We start from the raw sequence: 19479 nt of genomic DNA, 5'->3' as shown, positions 1-19479 counted from the left end.
GTCTAATTGAGGTCGAGACAGACCATAAATGCGATAATATAGATTGCATGCTCAGAGGAAATGGGGTTGGTTTCATAGTGGAGTTTTAATTTAGGATTCGTTCTGGTGATGTAGCCTCTTCCTATGGTACATTACTTTGAGCCCAATATAACTGCATTTTCCCACAGCCCCTCATTATAGCTACAGCTTCTCACTGCTTTTTAATTAAAAAGAGAGAGAGAGGGGGAGAGAAATGAAACCTAAAGCTTAGGTTGGATATTGTCTGGGTATGCAGGGACTAGTCTAGGCAGATTGCTTATTTAATTTTTTAATTCTTTCAAAGCTTTCATGGAGATGTCTTGATTTCTATTTCTAGGGGGATGGGTATATATATCATTCATCATACACACACAAACACACACAAGGCATCAAGAGTTTTGGAAAGTAAAGACATATTGTATATATATTCTTGGAGCTTTCTATAAGCTTTGAGCAAGTGGGAATCCTTTGTGTATCCTAGAAAGGGTACCAGCTGTGTGGTTGGATGGTGGCAAATGCTTAGTGAGCATTTATTCCGCTCACCACCTATTGGGAATAAGGCAGGGAATGTAGAAGATTGTAAAAATCCTTAAAGGCTGATGTTCTAGTACATCAGAAGTTAAGAGTTAATCATTTTTCTGCTGTGGGCAGCAGAAGCAGAGAAATGACTTTATTAAGAACAATTTCTTTTGTCATTCCTTCATCTTGAGGGATTCCGAACACCTTTCAGATACCAAAACAAATTAATCTCCAAAGGTGACTGGTAAGACTGGCTTAATCCTCTTGGGATTTTTTGTGTAAAACACAAGGAGAGCTCAGGCCTGAGCTGATGACCTCTCTGACAGGCTGTGAGTGCTCCCTTTCTGGATCCAGAGTCCTTTGTCTCTTCTGTAGTGAAAGCAGTTTGGCAGTTCCTAGGTTCTTCCCCACTTACATGTTCTTGCTTTGTTTTGTATAACTGATCACTCTCTCAGTGGTGAATACTGGTAAATATAATCTAGAAGTTTATTTCTGGGGCAGGGTGTTGTTAGCTTCACAGATTTTAATGGGGATCTTTTACAAATAGGACTTCAGCTTTATATGAGTCCCTATTTCATTCAGTGTTGCCAGAAATCCAATTTCATTTTGACATTATCAGGGAACAGGAACCCCTCAGATGAAAATTCCCTAAACCTGGGATGTCTAGTATGGTAGCCACTAACTGCACATGGCTGTTGGGCACATGAAATATGGCTGGTTCTGTGTTGAGATACACCACGAGTGTAAAATACATCTACCGAATTCCGAAGACTTAGTATTTAAAACAAAAAAGTAAAATACCTCATTAGTAATTTTTTATACTGATTACATGTTGAAATGGTAATATTTTAGATATATTGGATTAAATAAAATATATTATTGAAATTAATTTCATCTGTTTCTTTTTTTATTTGGCTGCTAAAACAATTTTAAATTATATCTATGGCTTGCATTATATATATATATATATATATATTTTTTTTTTTTTTTTTTTAGTTTATTTATTTATGGCTGTGTTGGGTCTTCGTTTCTGTGCGAGGGCTCTCTCCAGTTGTGGCAAGCGGGGGCCACTCCTCATCGCGGTGCGCTGGCCTCTCACTGCCGCGGCCTCTCCTGTTGCGGAGCACAGGCTCCAGACGCGCAGGCTCAGTAACTGTGGCTCACGGGCCCAGTTGCTCTGCGGCATGCGGGATCTTCCCAGACCAGGGCTCGAACCTGTGTCCCCTGCATTGGCAGGCAGACTCCCAACCACTGCGCCACCAGGGGAGCCCTGCATTATATTTTGATTGGACTGCTGTGTCCTAGATTGTTAAGCCCCTTGATAACAAAGCAATGTTTGTCTTTATGCCATGTGTCTCCAGTCCCCAGCACAGTGCCTTATATATAGTTGGCACTTATTATATATTTGTTAAAGAAATGAATTTTAACCTTTATTACCCAGAATGGTCAAATTTCAGAAATGAGTAGGAACTTCTCTGTTTGGAGGGTTAGTATCTGAAAAAGAATTGAGAGTTGAGAAGAGAAGTAAAGAACAGAAGTTTTTAAAATTTTGCCTTGGGAGAGAAAAATGCTGAAATAAAATATATCAGGGCCTTTGGGAGGCTTATCCATCTGTTGGAGAGGGAGGTGGGAACTGTTATGTTTGTCAAGGAACCATGTCAAAGCCTCCCAGTGGGATGGGTTCTGCTGTGCTCTGCTGCAGAGTTGTCCTCCATGAGGGGAGCTAAAGCCGAATACCCTGTATGAGGGGGAAGGAAATTGGAGATACAGTGGGTAAACCTAAAGGTTGCCCTCTTAGGAATGTGCTTAGACTATTCATAAAGATTAGCAAAGCTATTCTTGTCTCAAGAATCCGTTCTAGCCCTGTCTATCCCTGTGTCCCCATTTAGACATCACCCTAATGGAAGCCTGGGACTGGTACTAGGCCAGGCTGATTACTTGAGGATCCTTCAAGCCTTGGAATTCTTTAATAAATTATTTGTTGAATGAATGGTTTAACAAATATTATTTTAACTTGGCTAACGTCTTGTATGACTTATGTTTATAGGTATATGTTCTTGCCTGAAAGTCCCTCAGACCTGTCTCAGCTAGGGTCCTGGAATCATGGAAATTGGCAAACTTCCCAGAGATCAGTTTCAACTTTTAGAAGGCACCAGGTTGTCTTTGCAAGAGTTTATTAAAGGATCTCAGGCATCCTGTCTCCCTGCTTATAAGATAGAACTGTTAACTACTTCTCATCCCCAGAGATGGGATAAAGATTAAAAGGAGTGTTTTAAGTTCTGCAGAAGGAAAGTGCTATTTCAGTGGAAATTATTAGTGGTAAAAATGAAACTCCTCCCTGACCTCTGAAATGTTTGTTTTACAGAAGTGGATTGGAAGATGTGTTCAAAAGAGACATTGCCAGTGTTCTTTTTTTTTTTTTTTGCATTTCTTAACTGTGGCAGTATTTAGCTTTCTCCTTTTAATTGTGGTCCACTGCCTTTTCTCTCTGCGCTGAGATAAACAATCCAGAAATCTCCTCTCCGTGGAGGACTATGGAGCTCATGCTTTGATTTGGCTGCTGCAATAGGCTCACGCTAATCAGAACCGCAGCAGGGCTTGTTTTACGAGCCTGAAAGAATTAGTGCTCCCAGGGGGCTGAAGTTCCTTACCTGCTGTGGAGCTACCTAGTTTGAAGCCTGCCCTCCTTTAGGAGCAAGCTACCTCCTTCTCCTTCTCACATGAAAACCACCACCTCCTTTTTTTGTACTCTTTGGTTACTGGCATGTTGATTTCCTTTTTCTTTTTCTTTTTCTTTTTCTTCTTCTTTTTTTAACATGTAGACTAGTAACGATGACAACAGATTTTTGTAATTTTTATATTTATGGAAATAGAGTGTGATCATATGAAATTATAATCCATCCCAGGGAGACTCAGGAACAGAGTGAAAAATAGCAGGTGGTACCCCACAAACCAAATTGTCTAATGTGAGTTTTCTAAGCAATGTCATATGCTTAGACTTACTGAAGTACCTGGTATGTGGAACCAGCAGGGTACATGAATATAGAGGGGAATGCCTTTGTACCACTGGGGTAGCAGAGTTCAGTAACAGTGTGGGTTATAAGTCACAGGGTGAGATGTGTATCATGTATAATAGAAATTTGTCTGTTATCACCAAAAGCAACTTAGCAGGCTGGCAGTGAATGTAGCATTTTCTTCACTTTGGTAGTAACATACCACATTGCACCTAGCACACTGTTGGTGTGTGCAGTTATTGTAACCGATAAAGAAAAGCTCGTTGAAGAGCCGCCTAACACAAATGTTTTGTGTTGGGGAAGACAGAATCATTTGGATTAAGTAACTCATAGTAATAATTTTATGTATTTGTTTAGTGTTCTTTCACTACAGTTTGCCACCGTTTGGTTCAAACTTCCAGTTATAAGGTAAATAAGTTCTGGGGATCTAATGTATAGCAGAGTGACTGTAGTTAATAATACTGTATCGTATACTTGAAAGTTGCTGAGATCTTAAATGTTCTCACCATCGGTGGTGGTGGGGAAAGGTAATTATGTGAGGTGATAGAGGTATTAACTAACCTTATTGTGGTATCATTTCACAATATATATGTGAATCAGATCATCATGTTGTACACCTTAAACTTGCACAATGTTATATGTCAGTTATATCTCAATAAAGCTGAAAAAAATTTTAAAAATACACACAAAAACATCTTTTCTGAAGTTCACAGGGAGAAAAGGGTGATAATCTCCACTTGCAGATGAGGGAAGTAAGGCTTAGAGAGGTTAAATGATGTGCCCAGAGTTGCACAGTAGTAACTAGAGCTGAATGGAGATATTGGGCTGTTTGATATCTAGTGCGGTGCTCTTTTTCCTCAGCTCTGAGGCCCATTTCAGTAGTGCCCTGTTTTATTCCAGCTGAATGGCAAGCAATTGTAAAAACTCCTCCATGGACTGCACTGTCAGAGGCAGAATGAGACCCTAACAGTGTGGTGGGAAAAGCCCTGGACTAGGAGTCAGGAAGTACCATTCTATTTTCAGCACTGCTCCTGGTTTTGTGACCTTGGGTAATACTTGACCTCTGGGCCTTACTCCACTCTGCTGTAAAGTAGGAATTTAGAACGTTGTAGACCCTTGGAAGTTAAGTATGTAATAGTCTCTGCTTGAATTACTTGTGAGTGACTATAATCTTTTTAAAATCTGAATTAAAACCAGGTACTAAGGGATTGGTGTTGGGGACTGAATCCTAACTAGTAAATTGAGCTTAACCCAGCGTTCCCTTCTCAAAGTAGCCTTGTTCCCCGTGATTTCTGTATATACAGGAACTTTTGTGAAGTGCTAAACTTTGCATATTGAAAAATACCTGTAACAAAAGCCAGCTACCTTGTAGGTGACTGTAATCATGTATTTATAGAATCGTTGCGGGTCTGAAAAATAACCACTTAGAGCTTTACTTCATTCTGTGGGAGAAATTGTATGCTGTGGTGTTTTTCAGTCAGGGAATTCTCGAAAACTTTTAGAATGCTTGGTATGTATGCCCTTCTACATATTTTCCAGCTCTAAAATCCTGTGTTTCTTTTTTCTCTTTCTTAGCCCAACAGGGGCACAAAACGTCCCCGGGATGATGAAGAGGAAGAGCTGAAGATGCGTCGGAGACAAGCTGGTACTCGAGAGCGTGGCCGCTTTCGGGAGGAGGAAATGACTGTGGTCGAAGAAGCAGATGATGACAAAAAACGGCTGCTTCAAATTATTGACAGAGAGGGTGAGGAGGAAGAGGAAGAGGTAAGGTGGCAGAGTTGGGCTTGGAGCTCAGATGCTCGGCCCTGACACAGCATCTGTAGAGTGTAATTCAGTGCTAAATGCTTAATTTCCCTGAACTTCCCAGCTTAATCTGTAAAATGGGGTTAAGAATACTTATTTCACAGTGTTGACATGAAGGTTAAGTGGAATAATGGAGTTGGGAAAGCATTTTACAAGCTGTAAAGAACATTACAGATAGAGTTTTTAAATTATTCTGGATTATATATTATAATCGAGGCCCAAGCACTGAACTGTGGGGCAATTAGTATGGACTGAGGAGGGTCAGAGAGGCTTCCTAGCCAGTACTGAGGACACATAGAGGGCACTCATTTTTAAGTACAGTCAATAGTCTTTGAAAGAGGAGTAGAATTCTGTCAAATAAGTGGAAGAAGGGCTTTTCAGGCAGTTGAAATGGCCTTCGCAAAGCAACAAAGTTGAAGAAATTAAAGGCGCAGCCAGGGGATTAGGTATTTAGATGTGATTGAAAAAATATGGTTTAGGGAAAGAGATACCCAAGGCCCTTTCTATTTGCTGTTCCTCAAGGTGCCTTAGGGCCTTTGCACTGACTCCTGCCTCTGAACCTTTTTCCTTCTGTGTCCTCTGCTGGCATGCTCTTCTTCCCCTGATGCTTTCTCATGACTGGTTTCTTCTCATTCAGGTCTCAGTTCAGATGTTTCCTCCTCAGGGAAGTCGTTCCTGTCTCTGAGGTAGCCCTGCAAGTCGTTCTCTTATTCTCTTATCACTTTATTCTGTATACTGTCTTCACAGCGCTTATCATGATCTGAAATTCCTGTTTGTTATTTTACTCATTTGTTATCCTCTCCCCAACCTCTGTTGAAAACAGGGACTGGCTCTGTTTTGTTCACAGCTGTATCTCTAGCATTCAGAGCAATGCCTAGAACTTGGTGTAGGCCCTTAACAAATATTTATTGAATGAATAAATGAATGAAGCTGAAAAGAATAGAGGTAAAATATCAGTGATTAAAAATAATGTGACCTTACCTTTTGTGTCTCTTTAAATCCTTAAGTGTTAACTTGTATGTTATTTCACTCTGGCATTTTGTTCAGTATGAATTATAGAAATAGATTCTTAAGAGCCAGCTGTTTTTTGGTTCCCTCAAAGACTTGATGCTAAGTTTGGATTTAAAAAATGAAGCTGGAGTGTGAATCTGAGAAGAAAAAAAATTGATTCATATTCCAAAAAGGTCTTTATTGTGTTATGACGGTAACTCTCTCCTTATTAGGATTTCTACCAGTGGTAATTCGGGGGTCTGCCCCTAAGAGATGGTGACACTTTGGAAATCTGTGGTGGGAGACAGTCCCGGATTTCCTCTCTGAGGGCAGCAGCCCTGTCAGCCTTAGACAAATAGTGTGTGTAGCACATCCTCCCTTTCTCCCTCCCTCCTTACTAGCTTCTGATCAATCTGTTAGCCCTGCAGCGGCAGTTAATTGGCAGGTATAATTCCCGTGTCGGGCAAGGCTGGTACTGGAGGATTAGGATAGTAGCTGTCATGGGTAAATGGTTTCTAGCCTGGGAGACAGAAATGGGATGTGGGACCAGCCCTTCTGTTAAGGGACAGGGAAAAAGAGGTCGCTTTGTAAAAATGACGTATGGAAGGCTACAAGTCCAGGAGTTATTTTCTCACTGCCACCAAAGTCCCATTTGATGAAAAACAAGTGATGTTTGCCCCTGTAAAGTCACGTGAACTTGTAAAATATTATTGTCCTTTTTGTGCTACATCACCAGCATTCATCTTCCTGAAATCTCCCTCTGGTTTCTGACGTTGAGCTATTGGAGATACTGCTGTGGCCGATGACTAAGACTGATAATTCGGTTTTCCCCCAGTGTTGGAGAGAAATTAAAGGAGGGAAGGCCAAACCCTGGAGAGGCTAAGACTTTGGGAATCCTATGAGAGCTGTGTTATTAACACTAATAAAGTTTTTTTCCTACAGGGTTGGCAGGATGTTAGCTAAGGGAAAGAAAAGCCGTAGGTACTGAGATTGCTTGAAAGTGATTTAACCCTTTCCTAGCAACTTAAATTATTTTAGTTAAATCCCAGTGATAAGTTGGGTACACTAACAATCATGCTAATAGTTACAATAACAGCTTATATTAATAGAGTGTCATATAGTTTATAAAACAGTTTTATGTACCTCATGTCTTTAGGTCATCTCTATGACCTTGGAAGGTACAGGTAATAGTTTTCCCCTTTCTGCCTTCCTTCCTTGAACAGATCTTCATTGGATGTCTCCTGTGTGCCAGGCCCTATCATGGGCACTGGAGAGTCAACAGTGAATAAGCAGACATGGGCCACTAATAGAGGTTTGGGGTTGGAGAGATTACTGGGCCAAATCCTGCCAGGCCTTCCTTATATAGGTCATGTGAAGGATTTGGGACTTTATTCTAAATGCCAAGTGGATGAATTCACTTATGAGGTAGAATCAATTAGACTTGGTGAGGGTTTGAAGATTATATTCAGCAAAGTAACGTTGCCACGTGGGTAGTAAGTAGTGAAGCTAAGCTCTGAGTCCTGACTGAGCCAGGGCACTGACTTCAGTTTTTTTTTACCAAGTCAGGGTACCTCTTCTTAAAGCTGTAGACACTGGGGAGCGGGTGGGGTTCCAACAGAGTACCTCAGGGTCCAGGAGTCATTGATAAAATCTAAGAAAGGTGTCATGCCCAAAATGAATGTATAGGTATCTCCCACTTAAAACTCAATATGTTGGGGCTTCCCTGGTGGTGCAGTGGTTAAGAATCCACCTGCCAATGCAGGGGACACGGGTTCGAGCCCTGGTCCGAGACTGTCCCACATGCCGCGGAGCAACTGGGCCTGTGCTCCACAACTGCTGAGCCTGCGCTTTAGAGCCCACGAGCCACAACTACTGGGGCCTGTGCACCTACAGCCTGTGCTCCACAACAAAGAGTGGCCCCCGCTCACCGCAGCTAGAGAAAACCCGCACGCAGCAATGAAGACCCAGCACAGCCAAAAATAAAATAAGTAAATTAAAAAAAAAAACTCAATATGCCAAAATCTAAATTTAATAACATAATAGCTAACATTTTGGGGTACTTAAAAAATTATGAGATGATTCAGTGCTTTCCAGAAGGATCTATTTCTGGTTCTCTTAATAGCAGTTTCTTTATTGCTTTTAGGTGTGAGTTTTGGTCAATGGCTACAAAGTTACGAAGCTAGGAGTTCGGAGAGTGTTAGAGAGGCAGAGTGTACTGCAGCACGTTACTTTAAACTGGGAAATAAACTGAGGAAAAAACATTTCTGAAACTTTAGTGTAGATTTTTTTGGGGGGGGGGCGAATGATTCTGTTTTCAAAAATTCACTTTATTTACCTTTGTAGGTATTATTCCACTGTATGAAGTAAGAATATTCTGTATGGTCTGCTAGTTTTTTTATGCTTCCTCTGAGCGAGGTTACTAAATTCTTGTTGCTGTATCGGGATTCCAGGTACCTGTCTGATACCCTTCTCAGTAGCTAGTAAGGACAAGATACAGTAATGTATAATATAAGAAACACAAAGCAGTGACTATTGCTAATTAACAACCATTCTTATGGGTGTACAAAAATAGGCTATAAGTTGAATTTGACATATGGACCATAGTTTGCTGACCCCTGGTGTAGGGAAAAGATAGAAGGGCACTGTCACTGACTCAGGGTTTGACCTTGAGCAAGTTCTTTAAACCTCTAAATGTTATCTTACCTGTACAACAGAAGAGAAGGACGAAATAAATATTAAACAATATTCATTTAATATCGTTGCTTACTCCATGCCATACAGTATGCTCAAGAAATATTTGTTGAATGAGTGAGTCTTTAATGCCTTAAGTTGAACTTCCTGTGCTGGATGTGAGACACACAGAGTGATGATACAAAGTAGCATGTGATGTACACCCTTAACTCTCATTCTAATGAGGGAGATAAAGTATGTACTGTACAGTTAATCCAGAAAGATGAGGGGCAGAATGGCATGTAAGAGCCACGGGAAAGAAGTAGTGATTAGTGAATAAGAAATCCCTTTGGACTGAAATTGTTGCATTTGTCTCTTTACCCCAGGAAGAACCATTGGATGAAAGCTCAGTGAAGAAAATGATCCTTACATTTGAAAAAAGATCATACAAAAACCAAGAGTTGCGGATCAAGTTTCCAGACAATCCAGAGAAGTAAGGCTCTGTTTTGCTGTTTTTGCCCTTTCTCCTCTGAGATGTTTTGTTTGCTATTTTGTTTTGCTCTTTGTGTGTTTTGTCTTCCCAGGATGACCCACATGTTTGGGAAATCACTGGAAGTACTCACAGGACTCGGAGTCAGTGGTACTCAAGGATACACAATAGGATCAGCAAGGGGAAAAGACACATCAGGCAGTTTGGAGAAATTCATGTGCAGCTTCCTGTGTTTTCTCCCTTCCACTGGGAGGGGTCAACATGCTCCTTTTTCCAGCAGTGAAATACATCATCACATGTGCAGTGTTTCTGTTAGGAAAGCCCGTTTGAGACTCTGAGACCAGGGTATTTATTGAAGACAGATCATAGCATTCTCTGCCAGCAACAGCTACCAAAATTCCAGACTCACAGAAGGAAAGCAGATGTTCAGTGCCCCAGATGGGCAAATCAACCTTATCACTTAGGAACTGTTTCAAAAGCCAGGTTCCCAGCTTCCAGCCTAGGACCAGGCCCTTCTAAGGATCAGGCCTGTTACGTTAACTCTTTTTTGCATTACTCTTCTCAAGGCCCCAGGAAGACTGACCGTGGCTGCCATTAGTGATAGCTTTACTATTGAGAAATGTCTAAGGCTTTGGGGTTAGACAAATATGGGTGTGACTCCCAAATGACCTTGAGTAAGTCATTTCTCCTTTCTTAGCCTCAGGTGTCTCATCTGTATAAAGAAATAGTACCTTCCTCACAGGGTGGTTGTGAAGAATAAATGAGAATAATGGCATGTGTTTAGCTCAGTATCTGGCACATAGTAAGTGCTCATGAAATGATAGTTAATATGGTTGTTACTACACCAGCTCCTCAGTGCACTGTGAAGTGCTATAATGAGGAATCTGATAACTTTGCATCAGTTTTGAATCCTAAGTAAATGGATTTTCATATTTATACAGATTTTAATGTCCTAAATCTCTCTTTCCCTCCCTTCCTCCTTCCTAGGACATACACTTTTAATGAATCTTCATATGCCTAAGGCCCCTAGACAATTAGGAGTTGAATAGTATAGTCTTTGCACTCAAGTTTAAAGGTTACTAGGGAGACTGACTATAAATGCATGGTAGAAGGAAGTATACTTTAAAAGAAATACAAGCAAAGTACTGTGGGAGCAAAGAGGAAGAAGCAGTGAATACCAAGTCGGGGGCTAGTGAAGGCTTCACAGAAGAGGTGGTATTTGAGCTGGGCCTTGAAGAATGATTTTGATTTTAGTTAGGCAGAAAACATGGAAAGGCATGCCAGGCAACGTGACTAGCAGGAACAAAGGCACAGAGGTATCAGAGGGCATCCTGTTCTCATGGCAACTTGGTAAGGCTAATGTGGTCCACTACGTTCTCTCTGTACTGTGGATAAGGAGGTGGAGAGGGGAGAACCTGGTTACTGGACCTAGGGCCACAGCCCCCTTTGACAGTAGGAGTAGCTAGATCAGAGCTCAGCTTTCCCCGCACCAGAGCCCTATCAGTTTTTGTGCTGACCTCTACCGTACAACAGTAATTGCACTTGTCATACTGCTCTGTGTGTGTGTGTGTGTGTGTGTGTGTGTGTGTGTGTGTTTGATTATATAAGTAATACACGAATAGATTGTCATCGTAAAAAATACCAATAGTGCATAGTAGAATGAAAAATGAAAGCTGTCCTTCACTGCACTGATCCCCTTTCCATTCCTCTACTTAGAGATAGCACCTGTGAACACTTCTGTGCGTATCCTTTTTGATTGTTTTCTGTACACTTATTTACATATATATAAATATGCAAATATTTTTCTCCTACCTAAATCATACTGTACATATTCTGCACCTTGATTTTTTTGGTCACGTAACGGAAGATCTTTCAGTGTTGGTGCATGCATATTTACCTTATATTTTGTGCCTGGTGCATAGCATTTCATGGTTTGGAGATACCATGATTTATTTATTAATTTACCATGATTTATTTAGTATGTTTCTATAGATGGACATTTGGTTATTTTAAATATTGGCTTTTATGAACAATGCTGTAGTGAACCTCTGGGTACATGTGTCTTAGTGTACATGTATTTCTATAGGATACACATCTAAATGTTGAATTCCCAGATTGAAGGGCATGTGCATTTTAAACTTTGATAGCTACTGCCAAATTCCCCACCATATCCTTTAGTTCTGTCACCAGCAGGTCTCTTTCCCTACGTTCTTGCCCACAATGAATTTGATCTCTCTTAACATCTTTGCCATTTGTTTTATTGTTGTTTCTTTACTCAGCGGTCTTCCTGCATTAAACTCTGTGTTCCTTTTAGTTGGTGTGTATTGTTTGTCTCTGTAGTACCTAGCACGGTACCTGCCATACTGTAGGCACTCAGTAAACAAGAGAGATCTTATATAGTTGATGTCATATTTACTACATCCCTATTGCTTGGAACCCAAGGATACATTATGAGGCAGCTATGCCATAGGTTGATGACACTGGAAATTTAAGAAATCCAGTTTACTTCTTGGAATGGCAGTATTACCTTTGCCCACTTGGTAGGTATACTTGTCATTTGTTTGTTTGTTTTTTTTTAAATTAATTAATTTATTTTTATTTATGGCTGTGTTGGGTCTTCGTTTCTGTGCGAGGGCTTTCTCTAGTTGTGGCAAGCGGGGGCCACTCTTCATCGCGGTGCGCGGGCCTCTCACTATCACGGCCTCTCTTGTTGCGGAGCACAGGCTCCAGACGTGCAGGCTCAGTAATTGTGGCTCACAGGCCCGGTTGCTCTGCGGCATGTGGGATCTTCCCAGACCAGGGCTCGAACCCGTGTCCCCTGCATTGGCAGGCAGATTCTCAACCACTGCGCCACCAGGGAAGCCCTGTACTTGTCATTTTAGAGCAACGAGTTTCTGCAGCTTATGTTCACCATCTACATCTTAGGTACCACAGATGCTATATTGTTACAATTCATGAACTGGTTTTAAGAAAATGTTATTTTATTTAAAAAGATCAACAGTGTTTTCCATTCACACAAAATTTATATACTATTTTAGTTTTAAAATCTAAACATTTGAAAACTGAAATTATGCATAAAGAACATTTTTTTTTTTTTAATGTCCAAAAGCAATTAGGAAACTACATTGTGTTTTAACCTTGAGTTCTTGAATTCATACTGGTGTAGTGTCTTTTATAATTCTCTAGACCCGCAAGGTGCAATTAAGATGAAAATTGCTAGAGCATATTTGAATGAAACTTTCCGGTTGAGATCAGAAACATTCAAATTTATTTTCCCATATATGCAATTGTCATTTTGATTGCATACCAAAAAATGCCTCTCTTCATTTGGTTGCATTTCAGATTCAATTGACAATTCTCTTATGCAGCCTCTACTTTGCACGGTGTGATCTTTCTCCCAAACATCACATCTAGTAGAGTGTGCTGTTTCCCTAGTAAGTCCTTTAGTAGTTTTTCTCTTCATTTTTGCAGGGGCAGAATTATTTAGTTTAGTGGTCCTCAAATTTTTTCGTCTTGGGATCCCTTTGCGCCCTTAAATTATTGAGTACCCCAGAGTACTTATCTAAGAAAATTCTAGAATATTCAAGTACACATTTTATTAGCCATTAGGGCAATGGTATCATCACATTATTGTATAGTTGTCTGAGAAACTCCACCGTACACTCCTGAGAGAATGAGAGTGAAAAAGGCAAATAATGTTTTGGAGTTGTTGTAAAAATAGTTTTGATCTTATAAACCCCTGAAAGGATCTCCAGCCACCACCTGCAGTCCCAGGACCACACTTTGAGAACTGCTGATTTAGCAAGGTGAAGGAAGCATCGTGTTCTCTGTGCACTTACAGCTGGTTTTGTGATTGCAGGAGGACTCATTGGTTTCTGTTGTTCTTATAGTGTTTTTGAACATTGCTGATCACTTGCTAAAATTCACTTTTGTGGTTGAGGGAGAACATCCTGCTGGTCTGAAGGAAATGTACATGGGCAAGCTAGCAGAATATTCTCCGTCCTACCAGATGGAATCAGTGACCCCATCTCAGCCTGGGTTACTGTTTTAATATGTTGCTCTATTGCTTTCCCATTGACCTCTAGCTTGATCCTCTCCCCCAAGCTGTGAGTCATCTGTTGCTGAAGGTATACCTAATCCCTAGGCAGCCGTCTGCAAATACTGTAGTGTGTGCTTTTAAATGAGTAGGCTTGTACTTTTGTCAGCAAAAAGAGAATTTTCTTTGTTATAGTGTAGCAAACTTGAGGGTATCTAGATTCATTGACTACCTACTACGTGCCAACACTTGTTAGGCATTTTATTATCTCTTTTAATCCTTACTATAATTCAGATAGGAAGATTAAGGAAGTTGAGTTTTAGAGATAGGTTAGTTAATATTCTGTCTCCCTTGACAAGGTTGGAGCCAAGTGCTCTGTGTTCCAATGGCAATTTTCTTGGGCAACGCTGGATATCCTTACAATGAATTGTATGTAATAGATTATTTGTATTTGTGCTAGGCTAGGAGCTCGGTGAGGACAGCAACTGGGGTTACTTTGCTATCTGTTATATCCTCAGTACCTAGCACAGTGACTGGCACCTAGTATGTGCCCATAAATACTGACACACTGCTAATGTTTACACAGCCAGTAAATAATGTTGCTGGGGTGTGACCCAGGTCAATATCATTCCTACCTCCAGGCATTTCCCACTATATCTTGTTACTCATGTCACATGGGACCCCAGTGGTATTTTTATGCTGTTTCCCTGCTCACAGTTGACTTTCTGCTCATTTTGTTTTGATAATTTTCTGACTTTCTAAACTTAAAGATATTTGGTTAAGATTGCATATTTGGAAGAAGGATTTCAAAGTTGGAAGGGACTGAAAGGTACAGGCCGTTTCTCCCTTCTCATCATTGATTTTTTTATATCACCTTTTATTAATTACCCCCAGTGACAAAGATCTAACTTTCCAGTGAAACCTATTTCATCATTTGACAGCTCTGACTCTTAAGATTTCAACTCTGGACGAAAAAGAATTTCAACAAATCCTCCTGTGAGAGGATATCTAGACTCCTTATAACCTCAGTTGCTTCCCCAAATTAGTTTCCATATCCCTCCTAAAGTATGGTTCCCATAACAGATGTCACAGACTTTTATGGTCATCTAATCAGCATAACTATCTTGTCTTCTTTTAAGCAGCCTAAAACCACAGCAGCATTTGTGGCAGCTACTTTCCTCTGCTCCTTCATTTGGAAGGCATCTGCTGAGTTTCTGCAGTGGACCAGGGAGTGTGCCCAGTGCTAGGTGTCCAGAGATGACTGAGAAGTAGTCTCTGTCCTGGCAGAACTGTTTCGTGGTCTGATTTGTATTGTGGTTACAGTTGACTAAAACCATCAGGTCCTTTCTACACATGTCCTCTTACTACACTGTGTCTTTCCTGCCCCATGTATTTGTACTTGACTTTTTGGCTCAATGCGTTCTCCACGTAGACCCTAGGTAATTTTTCTCCTGTTAGATTTGGCCCATCATCATTGCCTGTCAGAAACTTTTTGAATGGATTCTGTCAGCTGCTATGTTCACTATACGCTTTGTGTTATATGACATTTGTTAAGTTTGCCTTTTATATATCTTCACCCAAGTTGTTGATCAAAACATAACAATAAAATAATATAGTTGATCTAAACAGACCTAAGGATGGAGCCCTGCAGGATACCACCAGAAGCTTCTCTCCAGGCTGACATTCATTCACTATCACTCAACTCCCCAAATCTCTTCCTTGTGTGCAAGATGATTTTGTTTATTACTAGTTAGTGCCCAGTCTCCCTTGCTAGTTCTTCCCAGTGAGCTGCAAAAATCTTCTGTCAAGTTACTCTCAAGGAATCAGATTTTTTGTTTTGTTTTAAACTACCCATGTAAGGCAAATAAGCCTTAGAGGTTTGCTGAGCCCATTAGATTCAAAGATTATATAGATCTACTGCCCCGTGGAATATCTGAAGTCTGCACCAGCCCTTCCATGTCATGATTCTGATTTGGTTTCCACACTTTAGGTGATGGGGAACTAGTGATTTAAAAGGTAATCTATTTGTAAGCACTGTGGAAGGAGACTTAAAAAAAAAAAAAAGTGGTATGGGGGGGGGTCTGACAAAAGTAATTTTGAAGTTTACTTGGAATAATAAGCAGGTGAGAATAGACAAGGAAGCATTCAAAAAGAAAGCTAACATAGGAGTGTTTTGCAATAACAGATATAAAATATATTGTAACACTATGAAAGTATGGTCCTGGCTCAGGAATTTGCAGACAAATCAATGAAATGGAGTGAAAAGCCCATAAACAGATTAGAGTACACATTAAAATTTAGTGTATGATAGAGGTGGCATTTCTTCAAATTTGTGGAAAAGAGATAGGTTATAGTATTGGGGCAATTGGCCAGACATTTGCAGAATATAATGTTAGATCTTTGCCCTATATTATACACTGAAATAGATTTTAGTTTTATTACTCCTAAACATTTAAAAATGTATAAACATAAAAGTACACCGTATATCTGATCTTAGCATAGAAAAAACTTTGCTCAGAATACAGGTAAAATAGAGTTCATAAGGCAAAGGTAATTAAAAACCTTTATGTCAAAAAGCACAATGTACAAATGAAAGGACAAATATTTTTCTCTGGGTTTTTTTTTTTTTGCAATATATGACAGATTAATTTCATTAATATATAGAGTGCTTATAAATCAATAATAAGATGACCACCCTGATATAAAAATGGGCAAAAAAGAAATACAAATAGCTAGTAAACATTAACAAAATTTTTACCATGATGGTATCAGAAATGCAAAATTTAAAAAAGTTACATTTCCCGTCTCAATTAGGAGATTTTAAATAGATAATACTTTTTTTTGAAGAGGGTGAGGGGAAACAAGGAGTTCATACACTATTGGTGCCTTCCTGGCAGAATATATCAAAACCTGTTAAGTTATGCATACTCTTTGACTTGGTACTTTCCTTCCTGGGAATTATCCTAACACGATAGTTATGAATACATGCATCTTAGTGTCATTTGTTATAAGGGAAAAAATTGGAAACCATCTGAATGTCTGACAAAGGGGGATTGGTAAAATAAATTATGGAACATCTATACAAGGGAACACCATGTAGCTTTTTAAAATATATTATTTAGAATAGGACTTTCAGATAGGCCTAATCTGTTCCCTCTCCGTGATTGATTGGTAGTCTTTTCTTGGGACACTATGTTGAGAAGGATTCTGAAGCCATGTCTGGGCTCAGCAGGGGAGATGCTGTGCTCAGTGAGGGATTTTGCCAAGGGAGCAGAAGGACTGACAGCCCTGTTGGATACTGGCTTTTCCTGCTGTAGAAGTATGCTTAATGATAAGAGGAATTGTTCGGACTATGTTAACAACAACAGCAAAAATTATATATAGAACTGTGTACTGTGTAGGCTACTTTTGGGCAGGGGGAAGGCTATGAGTTGAGAAAAAATGACTTAAACATACCAGAGTATTATCAATGGTTATTTCTGGTTAATAAGATTATAGATGATTTCGGTTTACTTTTTGAGGGCTTATCTTTCCTTTTCCCAGTTTTCTACAAAAAGTGGTGTTTTATAATCAGAAAAAAAATGCATAAATGTTATGATTAAAAATAGTAATGGAGAAAAACAGTGGTAAGATATTGTCTAAATTATGGACATGTTTTAAAAAAATTACAGTCTCCAGATTTTGTTCTTACAGAATCTCCAGAGTTCTGAAGAGGTGGTATTTGCCCAGCTCCTCAGCATCTGGAAGTTGATGAGTCCTTTATGACTTCAGGAGTCCCTGCTTTAGCTCCTTTTCTTTGTGGCCTCAATTCAGTTAAGCAGGCATCTGTGGGTACATAGAGACAAAAGATATAATTCCTGTCTTTAAGAAGCTTACATTCTGGAAGGGAAGATGGACATATTATATGTGTTAGTAGTAGTAATAGAAATGAGAGCAAATGTATAGTGCTTTTTGCATGTCAGACATTTTTAAAGTGCTTTATGTGTATTTGTTCATTTACTTTTTACAGTAGCCTACGAGATAGGTAACTTTATTATCCCATTTATTATACAGATGAAGAAACTGAGGCAAAGAGAGGCTAAGTGGCGAAGTGAGGTTCAGAGCCAGGCAGTCTGGCTCCAGAGTGTGTTTAACCACTGATTCCTCTCAGCCAGTTATTTTTTCAGTTGCTTTACCTGGATTAGCTCATTTCCTTCTCAGAACAAACCTTCCTGTCTTGTTCATCAAAGGCTTAGTGGGCATTTCTTCTGTGTCAAACACTGGGGGAGGGCATGCAGAGGAGAATGCAAAGCAGTTCTGTTCTTTGTGCCCGGGCATAGGTTTGCGGAAAGGTTCAGGTGTGGAAATATGAGTGAAGTATCATGCTATTTAAGGTATGGTGGTGATTACAGGATGCCAGACTTTACTTTGGGATCTTTCTCTTAATCAGCTCATTGGAAGGGGTGTGGGGGAGGGGAAGGTATTTCTGGATGGCAGCAGAATCTCTGTACTTTCCTTTGGGTAAGGGGAATAATTGGCTCTTGATCTGAAGTGGTAGGTAAGAGAAGCCCTTTTTGGATCAGTAGGATAACTATGTTCAGGGCAGCAGAGTAAATTGCCATTCCAAGGGGTAATGGTAGCTAATCCACAGGACTGGTGGGCAGCTAGATCATCCAGTGCTGCAAAATGCTTTCGAAGCCTCTAAAAGGCAACTTGTGACTGCAAGAGTAAGGGGAACCCTGTAGTGAGATCTGAATCTGAGATTGATTTTTGTAATGAGGAAATCGATTTCCCAAGGAAACTGTGTGACAGTATGATTTTTGGATGAGCATACTTCTTGGCTGGTCGGTTGTAGACACTTTGACAGATTGTCTCTCTGTCTGGATTATGTTGCTGTTTGCTCCTCAGTACTGATTGTACCCCTTCCCTTTCAATAATGCTATCTTGTTTTCCCTTCCTAGGTTTATGGAATCCGAGCTGGACCTAAATGACATCATTCAGGAGATGCACGTGGTGGCCACCATGCCAGACCTGTACCACCTTCTGGTAGAGCTGAATGCTGTTCAGTCTCTCCTCGGGTTGCTTGGACATGATAATACAGATATCCTTTCAGATCTGTCCTGAGTAGGAATGCAGACGTGGTGGTGGAATGCTGTTTACTCTCTTCTCCTGTCTGTCTCTGCTGATGTCTGCTGTCACGTTTGGTTTTCTATTTCCATTTTAATTTTCTCCCATCTTGAATCACACGCTGCTCTTTACTCATTGGAAAGTCTGGTTTTTATCTATTAATAAATCTTGGGCAACCCTTAATTGTCCTACTTGCTCTTACTAGTGTTAGAATTCATCGTGATGTATCCTATTCATACATTAACAGCATTAATTTTTCAGGATCTTGATTTGGGGGCCCATCATATAGGCAAAACCAGACAGGATTTTTATCTGTTGATCTAGACATCATTTTGCTAACAGATGGCCCAGTGGAGTTGAACCCTCCTCTAGTCTCGCATTGGAATGTCCAGGAAGACAGGGATTTTTAATCTACTTTGTCTACTGCTATATTCCCAATTCCTTAAAAGAGGCTGGGTGCGCAATAACATTTAGTATTTGTTGACAGCATTAGACCTAAGCAGACGGTCTAAGTTTGATTCCCTGTATGAAATTTGGTGCCCCTCCAGCCCTTAGTATTCTCATCTGCAAAAGTAGATGAGTTATGTCACTGGGACGTAACCAGACCTGGATACCTTAAGGTCTAACAGCCTTAAGGGCATAGAACATTAAATTACCGAAGGATCTAAAAATTGTGAATTCATTTGTCACCTTGTTTTCAAGACTTAAATGCTATAGACTCTTCTGTGGGAATGATACTGTGTATATTCGTGGATGGCATTTACTGGAAAAAAATATAAACATTCATATGTATATATATATAAACTTTTGCCTTTCAGTGTTATTGAGAGGAT

General features: G+C 40.0%; 1 protein-coding gene across 2 annotated transcripts in view; it reads left to right on the top strand.

Moving 5' to 3' along the window:
- Window positions 1-19479, top strand: part of CTNNBL1 (catenin beta like 1) — a 163603-nt gene that overhangs the window by 24597 nt on the left and 119527 nt on the right. For both annotated transcript variants that reach the window (XM_059897033.1, XM_059897032.1), the window contains exons 2-4: window positions 5127-5315; window positions 9401-9507; window positions 18481-18622. In XM_059897033.1, coding sequence (XP_059753016.1) covers window positions 5127-5315; window positions 9401-9507; window positions 18481-18622 — 438 coding nt within the window. The remainder of the gene's footprint in view (window positions 1-5126; window positions 5316-9400; window positions 9508-18480; window positions 18623-19479) is intronic.

The sequence above is a fragment of the Balaenoptera ricei genome, chromosome 15 (assembly GCF_028023285.1).
Source record: "Balaenoptera ricei isolate mBalRic1 chromosome 15, mBalRic1.hap2, whole genome shotgun sequence".
NCBI classification, from domain to species: domain Eukaryota; kingdom Metazoa; phylum Chordata; class Mammalia; order Artiodactyla; family Balaenopteridae; genus Balaenoptera; species Balaenoptera ricei.
The sequence above is the reverse complement of the archived record's forward strand: the minus strand, read 5'-3'. Positions and strand labels throughout refer to the sequence as shown.